The 8,754-nt window shown below is 41.5% G+C and overlaps 1 protein-coding gene across 2 annotated transcripts; it reads right to left on the bottom strand.

Moving 5' to 3' along the window:
- Nucleotides 1-2,026: 2,026 nt before the first annotated feature.
- Nucleotides 2,027-8,322, bottom strand: LOC117404459 (ovarian cancer G-protein coupled receptor 1). Of its 2 annotated transcripts, XM_059015394.1 has the most exons (3): nucleotides 7,291-8,322; nucleotides 5,659-5,993; nucleotides 2,027-3,209 (listed from the first exon to the last, which is right to left on the bottom strand). In XM_059015394.1, the coding sequence occupies exons 1-3, from the start codon at nucleotides 7,854-7,856 to the stop codon at nucleotides 3,196-3,198; spliced, it is 915 nt and encodes a 304-aa protein (XP_058871377.1). In that variant the 5' UTR covers nucleotides 7,857-8,322; the 3' UTR covers nucleotides 2,027-3,195. The 2 variants fall into 2 exon arrangements, with proteins under 2 accessions (XP_058871377.1, XP_058871376.1); XM_059015393.1 differs by lacking the exon at nucleotides 2,027-3,209 and having other exon boundaries at nucleotides 5,636-5,993.
- Nucleotides 8,323-8,754: the final 432 nt, after the last annotated feature.

Raw genomic sequence — 8,754 nt, forward strand, 5'->3', positions numbered from 1 at the left:
TGCCTTTTGGTCCCAACCGTGTAGTGAGCGTGCTGGAAGATCCTGATGTCTCAGGGGATTCTGGCGATGATAAGAAGCTCAGTCCAGGGGGCGACCAAGGGGACCAAGTCCACCGGGAACCGCCTTGGAAACCTGTCGGGTTGCTTGGGGTGGATATCAGAGGCGGAGGTGCGGGCAGCGGACTCTCTGCTGTGGGCGGAGGCTGTTGATGGACCTGGACGGGCCGGTCGGGCCGAGGAGCAGGAGCAGGGGCTGTGGAAACAGGAACACAATACGGGGGGGGGGAGCAGTCCCTTTCCTCATCGTAATCTCTGTTTCTCTGTCTTTTTTTTCTTTTTTTCACTTCCTCAGTACTATCTTTCTGACTTGCTTTTACCATTATGCTTTTAGCCTGCAATGCTGTTTGTCTTTCTGCTTCTCGTTCTCATTTCCTATAACCATCCCAGTCTTTTTCTCTTTCTTTGTCTTCTCAAACTCTAACTTTTCTCTACATTCTTGTAACTTCCTTTCACTCTGGGTTGCTTTTAGTGGAAAATCAGCTATTTTATGCCACAGAACAACCTGGTCTACAACACCGCGACCCCATTTATCAGCCATCGTTCGTCCCGGTCCAACCAGCGCGTCCGGGAGACAGACCTCCTTTTTACTATTACTTGACCTCATTGTAATCAAACCCACACGCGCACACACACACAATTATCAGATAACACTCATTCACTCACTCATTCACACGGTTATCTGTCGTCCACACTATATCACTGTCTATTTTTATTTGCACCACCTGCACAGAAAAATTACTTTTCTTAATTGACCATCCAACAGTGCACTTGGTATATTGATCAACTACACTAGTAGTATGACTTTTTTTTTTTTTTTTTTTAAACTGTGCATTTAATTTTTTCAATTGTTATTTTTAGTTCAATATTTGGTATTTCATACGATATCTTTTTAACTAGTTTAATTTGTAATTACTTATTAGTATTATTCATAGATCAGTCGAATCACTTAATTTACCTGTTTCCGGATCAGGATTTCTATGTCTTAGACAACAAAGTTCCCAGAACTCTTTCTGCGCAGCCCGTTCCCAGAACGGGTTTTATCAGGTTCCCAGAACCTGAACCACGTGGTCTCTTTTTTGTCCTCTAGACAATAGAGTTCCCAGAACTCTTTCTGCGCAGCCCGTTCCCAGAACGGGTTTTATCAGGTTCCCAGAACCTGAACCACGTGGTCTATCTTTTTGTCCTCTAGACAATAGAGTTCCCAGAACTCTTTCTGCGCAGCCCGTTCCCAGAACGGGTTTTATCAGGTTCCCAGAACCTGAACCAATTGGTCTATTTTATGTATGAGGAAAACCAGTCTCACCCTTTGTCTTTGTTCGGTACGGCGTATCCGTCCACCGATGCTCCCAGCCGGGTTCAAGGCGGGTCCTTCACCTCCGAAACTATTTCAGAGTGTGGTTCCCTGAGCCACTCCTAAGCAGCCCCCGTGCACGGTTAACCTCAAAGTCCCCGGGAGCAATCGGAAAACGGAGCTAGCCGTCCCATCTGGGTCGCCAAGAATTGTCGTGGAAATTCTAATAAAGGAAGCGAGACTGCGAATTCCAAACACACAGGCCTTTATTTCTTAAGTTTGCAAACTGAGAACACTCTCAGCACACAGGGTGCTAGATAATCATCGAGCAGTGTTCCAACATACAGAGTTGGATCAGTTTCTTATATACCTTAAAATTGTCAGCAAGGCAGAGGGTTAGCCAATGATGATTCAGGTATTAGCATATAAGAGAAAACTTATAACTATGCATACTTGGCATAAAACTAAGCAAGCAGATAAAAAGGATGGGTGGTTTGGGTATACGTGCAAAAAGACACGTCTGGCTCATCCTTTTTTCTCACAGCCGCAGCTGCAGTGTAGGCATCTTGCGGTTCCTTATCTTTAGCAAGGCATGCAAGGTTATGGGAGAACAAAATGCCAGTACATTATGTCGAGTCAGTTCTATTTTCTGTAACATTTCTATAACAGTCCCCGAGAGTCTCCCCTGGTAAAGGCACGGCCGCGTGGTGTGCAGGGGGGAGTCACACAGTCAGGGGAGCGCAGGGGTCCCCGAGAGTCTCCCCTGGTAAAGGCACGGCCGCGTGGTGTGCAGGGGGAGTCACACAGGCAGGGGTCCTGAGTTGACTTGTGTGACCTTTTCCATAATGTGCCACTCCCCACCCCACAGAGCACTCTCCGCTGTAAATATCTGCTTGACCTTCGGTGATAGTTGCTGAGATTTTTCTTTCATTGACACACATTCTACAATACAGATGTGGGATTCCACTTGTGGTGCACTGAACAGACTTCCTTGTTCCATTTAGAACATTTCACAATGTGGTTTGCAACTCTGCTAACTGGCTGTGAACGTGGGGAAAAGCTTTTAATGAAGAACTTTTCATCCTTCAGCTACAATATCGTGCCACTAGGTGGCGATATACAGTATAACTCAATGTGGAAACTCAAAGGCTGATTCACCTACATTTCATATGACTGGCTGCACTAAGAGAAGCTCCTGGTTTCATAGTCACATTGACACAGACTTACACAAAAATACAAAACACAGCATTCCTGTATTTTTGTTTGTTGCTATTTAATTATGGCTCGTATATCACAATTATTGTTTAAAGATTCAAATGAACGAGATTCATGTACATTTTTTACATAAAAAAATGATGACACTTTTTTAGAGCATGAAATGTTCACATGCCTTCCTGAAATAGTACTACAGCCACCAGAGATGTCACTTTTATCAAAGATATTTTGTATTTTGTTCAGAAAAGGCATTCTGTTGCGACACTTCATTCATACGACCCACAGGAAGGAAAACTATTTCAAAAGCAACAGAGTCATCAAGCTCTGGCTATTTTGCCCAGTGTATAGGTTTAAAACTTTTCTTGGGCCTATCAAGATCCTTTCTGATGAAATGTGTTTATCAATAAAACATACTTTTGTGTGTCATGAGTGATCATTTTTATAATAATCTTTATAGTTCATTTGCCTTGTTTTCTGCCCAGTCCTGTGTGCAGTCAAAATCTTTTTGGAATCCCTGGGTGTCGAAGTCATGTCTGCAAATCTAACAAGTTTGCTAATTATCCTCCAATCTAAGTTGTTGATGTAGCTAAGAAACACGAGTGGTCCAAGCACAGAGCACATGGCATGCTGTCATTCTGTGAAGTCTGAAAAAGAAAGATACACTGTCAAATGTGGATTAATGTGAATATAGCAGTTGCAAAACAGTATATTGTAGATTTTCATGAAAAACAAGAAAACAACACAATCACTAACAAGAAAAATAAACTGTAAACTCAAATGAGAAAACTATGGCTACATAGGAAGAAAGTATAAGGGAAGAAAGAGAAGGTTTAACCAGACTACACTACACTGAGATAAACACGTTGCATGTTTAAACATCAGCTTTGTTGCATTTTGACTATATTTGCTTCCACCAAAGTTACAGTCTATTCAAACCCATTAACAAACCTCAAAGAGTACCTGTACCCAAAAACAACAAGCTATTTTTGTGATCTGCATGTTCAATAAATCCTGCTTGCTGCACCGATTTGGCCAACAAGTCACGTGTTTAGCGCTGTCTTCAATTTCTTTGTCCAGTTTACGGATCAAACAACACTAGAAGGAGCTGACGTATTGGAGCCTTTCAGGCAGCGACCTGACGTCAAGTTGTTGATTTCCCTGATAGGACAAAAGTTGCATGCATGGGTTTATGGGATACAGTGGTGAAAACCCATAGCTTGCGACATGGGGAGTGCTAATCAAGCCGATAGTTTTTTTGTGTGCCAAAGCCTATTAATTCAGAACGGGCGATCATAGCAAAAAAAAATAAAAAAATAAAAAAATTAATTCCTATAAATCTGAGAATAGGGCATCACTGAAATCACATTTCAGTCGATTTTTTTTCGTGTGTGTGAGGACCATCTGAATGCTAGGAAAGGAACATGCAGGCAGAGCTTCTGGGTATGAATGCAAGACGAAGCTAAAACCCGATGCGATGCCAACAATATCTGACCACAAAAAGAAGAAACGTCACACAGCAAAGGCCGGCATCATCATTTAGCACGACGAAATCATCAAAAGGTAGGTCCTTGCATATAACTCAGTTGTATTTATTAACAATAAGGAAGAAACTACATCAAAGTGGGCAAAATAAATGAAGAGACTGAAGGTCAACGTCACCGGAAGCCGGAGATATTACAGGCTTTTGTAGCACACTTTATTTATTATCAGTTGTAGCCATTTACAAAAGCTTGAAAAAGTAGAACACGGGTATGAATTATAGAAAAAAAGAGAAGCATTCTGCTTTCTCTAGTACGTGTGTGTGTGTTTCTCTGTTTTCACGCTCCTGTCTAGAAATTATAATTATTTCTGCTGCAATTTTACTCTGGCTAGAGTGATATTATTGCTCGTTAGTATCTGTTGTACTGAAACAAGTGTTTTTTTTGTAATTACAATTATGTTATTTTTAGGTTGAAACTGGCTGTTTGTGTGTTTTCTCCTTTCTCTTTCTGGACGGTACCTCTCCCTTTCTCTTAGTTTCAGGATAAGCCTTATAATCTTACTAGGTAGCCTACATAAGGCTGTAAACTGGGAGTTCTTAGAGAATGTATAGGGCTGTAAACAGCTACAACTAATTACAACTCTTCATATCAGTATCTATTTTTTCTGTCACACCATAATAATATTTATCCCCCTCAAAAATGCAGTAGTTTAGTTTCGTTGCTGTTACTATCTGGTCTGCTATTTGGAGGTTCTTACATGGGAGACACAGCAGCAATGCCGTGAACACAATAAAAACTCCAGCCATCTTCACGTGCCTGTGCTGGAGAGAGAGGAGCAGCACAGCAGGCCTGCCCGGGGTTTCATTGCAAAGATACAGGAAGTGACATCACAGCAGAAGGTGAAGCAAATGAATGATGAGTTAAAATATCCCTTGGGGGCCTCTGCATAAAAATAATAATAATAATAATAATAATAATAATAATAATAATAATAATAATAATAATAAATGTGTCTCGACCAGTTTTGTGTAGGCTATGTACCTTGAAGCACAAATCTAGTTTTTTGCATTAAATATGCATGGTATGGAGGTTTTGTATAAAAATAATTGACACATAGACAAGTTATTGCAGCAGGGTTTCCATAAAACACATTTACTACAAGTGCACCAAGTATTTGGAGCCTTCTTGGTTCAGTGCTGAGATTAGGCTGGTTGCAGACTCCTCTTATCCTCATCTGAATATTCACTAGTGCTGCCTGACAAAGCTAACCTGGTTCATATAAGTACCCTTCTATTTGACTATTTTCATAATAAATCGGATAAATGCTGTCGCAAATAGTTTTGTTAGCTGCAGCTATAGACTAGTAGTGTTCGGAAATAGGGACATCAACGACCCGACATCATATCCTCTGCGCTATACGAGACACCCAATACATAGAAGCTTAAAGTTGTTTTAATGCTTTTATATCTTACATTGGACGAGTTGTGTAAATTGTGTAAAAAGTTTTCAGCCACATGTTTTCTATTGAAATGATTCTATATTCACTACAGGTACTCTTTCAGTGCTATACTTCAGCCATACTGCAGAGATCAGAGATGCGTAGCTGTCTCACTTTCCCAAGATCTCCCCCAGCAACGCAGGGACCTCCTGAGCTGCTTGCGAATGTCGTCACAGATGAAGATGTAAAAGAGGGGGTCCAGGATGTTGTTGAAGCTCGTCAGCCCGTAGCAGAATCGGTAACAGAGGAAGAGGGTTTTCTCCAATTCGCAGGTGTCAGAGGTAACGAAGAAGGCCAGGAACTTATAGGCCCCCACCAAGTGGTACGGTCCGAACACCCCCACGAAGATGACGGTGATGGTGCAGAGAATGCCCACAATTCGCCTCCGCTCGTCCTGAGTCACGGAGGGAGAGGAGCGCAGAGCAGAGCGGATCCTAATCGCTGTGAAGCTGAAAGGAAAAGATAGATCACAGTTTAGGGGTAGATCGACTACTGATTTCAGTTGAATAGTTAAGGTGAATATTGTGAAATAGGTCGACTAGTACTGTAAGCACTTTAAAAAGTGTTTTATGTCTTGTGCTCTGTTTGTGAACTTACTGTTTCTTAAAACTTAAACTATATTTTTAAAAAATGCTCTGAACTTTTTAAAACAGCTTATTAATGTTCTAAAATATCATTGTTATGATATTTTAGAACATTGCACTAATAATAATAATAAAGACAAGCCTTCAAACATATTTAAATAAGGATTACATTAATAAATAGAGATTATGTTTTCAAGGTCCAGTGAATTAGAAACAGTAAACAGCAGCGGTATTGAATTATGTATGTATATATGTGTATATATTGTGATGACGTGTATGTCCCGGACCATAATTTGGAGGCATTAGGACCCTGGGGTTAGGAACATATACTCCATCTTGGTAAATGTTCCTGTCTCTAAGGAGTCCATCTTGGTGAAGGACTCTTAAGTGCTTGATTGTTTTGGTAATTGTTTTATTGATTGTTTATTGTTTAAGTGTTTTTCAGTTGGGCTAATTGGGGTAATTAGAGCCCCTTTAAAAGGGACAGGGAGAACCTGTTAAAAGAGAGAGATAAGAGAGCACATGCCAGAGTGGGTTTGGGTTTGGGTTTGGGTTTGGGTTTGGGTTTGGGTTTGGAGTTTTGAGTTTTGAGTTTGGAGTTTTGAGTTTGTTTGGTTGCTTTGTTTAATAAACGCACGCTACGGCGTTTTCATTACACCCTGGTTTCCTGGTTGGTGTTTTGAAGAGAAGACAAGGTACTGCACCCCCTGATTTCATTACAATATATATTGGCATTCATGTATGAGGATACTAGATTAATATGTGAACCACACTTGAACGTGTTCATGCTAACACACAACTTATTTATTAAATTGACTACCCATTAGGTCATGTTACATCGAGGTTTTAAAAATGTATTTGTCATTTTTTGCAATTTTGCACTAGATATTTAGACCTTTCTAATGGTGTGCCCAATTATCTCCCCCTATGTTCGCTCCAATTTAGAAAGGCCAAATACGTTCTCTCACCACCGCACTCAGATGTGACAGACAGAAGACAGAGGGCAGCCCTGAGCTCACTTGACACCTGACCATTAGTGATGAGGAGAAACAGTCCCTGATGGTTTGGTCTCCCTCTTACCCTGCTTCTACCAGGGGAGCCTCTCGGGGACCCCAATGGGAATGGAAAAATCACATATAAGAAATAATAAGATCTTACAAACCCCAATATGAAGCATGGCAGCAGAAACCCAAACACAATGGTCCCAATCTTGAATACAGCGTAGCGATGGCCCACAGGATACACCTCCATACACATTTGTCTCTCATAGTACACTGAGGGTAACAGCCCAAACAGACAATACAGGAAGGAGACTAGCCACACCCCGAAGCTTGCTGCTACAGCAGATTTAGCAGTCCGGAATCTTCGACAGGTCAGAGGGTGGACAATGCCGATGTAGCGGTCAATCGCCACAAGGCACATGAACACCACACTGGCATAGAGGTTGACGTAGAAGATAAACCCCACAATATTGCACGCCGCTTCTCCAAAATCCCACCTGTGTTCTTTCTGCAGATAGCTGACCCAGAAAGGCAAGGTGACGAGCTGAATCAGATCAGACACCAGGAGGTTCAAGATGAAGATGGGCAGAACATTACTGTGACAGAGAAGCTGGAAGAGCCCCCACAGAGAGAGCAGGTTAGCAGGAAGACCCACGACAAACACACAGCCGTAAATGACCGTCAGACCAGTGATATCCTCTGTTAAATTCATGGAACAGTTTGCCATTCTGATGCTGTCCTCCTAGGTAAGTAGATACCTACTTCCAAGTAATTCTTCTATGTCTGTCAGACCAGCGCTTCCACAGGTCTCTTTTGCAACGGAACTCTCAAGCTTAACACAATGCAATCTCTCTGATAACTAATTTAAAACAGATATGAAAAATGTCTTTCAAATATTACATATGGGCATTCTTTAGAGCTATTTCGTTGACTGCAATAAGGACTGAAGTGTTGAGTGGAATTCTCTTTACTATAGACTTCTGTACAGGTCTACAGTGTTGAGTAGAGGCCTCTTTCCTAAACCTCTCTACTTTTTCCTAAAGCCCACTATACAGGTCAGCAGTGCTGAGTGGAGTTCTCTTTCCTAGACCTCTGCAATATTGAGTGGAGTTCTCTTTCCTAGACCTCTGTATAGAGGTCTGCAATATTGAGTGGAGTTCTCTTTCCTAAAGACCTCTATACAGGTCAGCAGTGCTGAGTGGAGTTCTCTTTCCTAGACCTCTGTATAGAGGTCTGCAATACTGAGTGGAGTTCTCTTTCCTAAAGACCTCTATACAGGTCAGCAGGACTGGGTGGATTTCTCTTTCCTAGACGTCTAGAGTGTTGAGTCGAGTTATCTTTCCGAGACCACTAGACAGGTCTTCGTGTTAAGAGGTATAGCTTAGGCAGCCACATTGAAATGGAGTTCTGCCTCCGATCACTGCTTGTTCAAAGCTTTTAAACTGACATCTTCTCTCAAAATAAATTGTAAAATAACACGATGTTCTTGTCCTGGTTTCACTGTCAGTTCCCTTCTTCTGCAGTACCCTCCAGGATCCTGTAGTTGTCTCTGAAAGTAAGGAGATCATTTCAATGGTTAGACAGATTGCCATACTATGAAGGATGTCCCTATATTCTATATTGTA

The sequence above is a fragment of the Acipenser ruthenus genome, chromosome 50 (assembly GCF_902713425.1).
Source record: "Acipenser ruthenus chromosome 50, fAciRut3.2 maternal haplotype, whole genome shotgun sequence".
Classification (NCBI taxonomy): Eukaryota; Metazoa; Chordata; class Actinopteri; order Acipenseriformes; family Acipenseridae; genus Acipenser; species Acipenser ruthenus.

Excerpts from the sequence above, each read along its gene's own strand:
- LOC117404459 (XM_059015393.1), bottom strand. The coding sequence starts at position 7,856 with ATGGCAAACTGTTCCATGAATTTAACAGAGGATATCACTGGTCTGACG. Across the intron at positions 5,994-7,290 it reads CTGCCATGCTTCATATTGGG|CTTCACAGCGATTAGGATCC; the intron begins GTTTGTAAGATC and ends TTTTCCTTTCAG.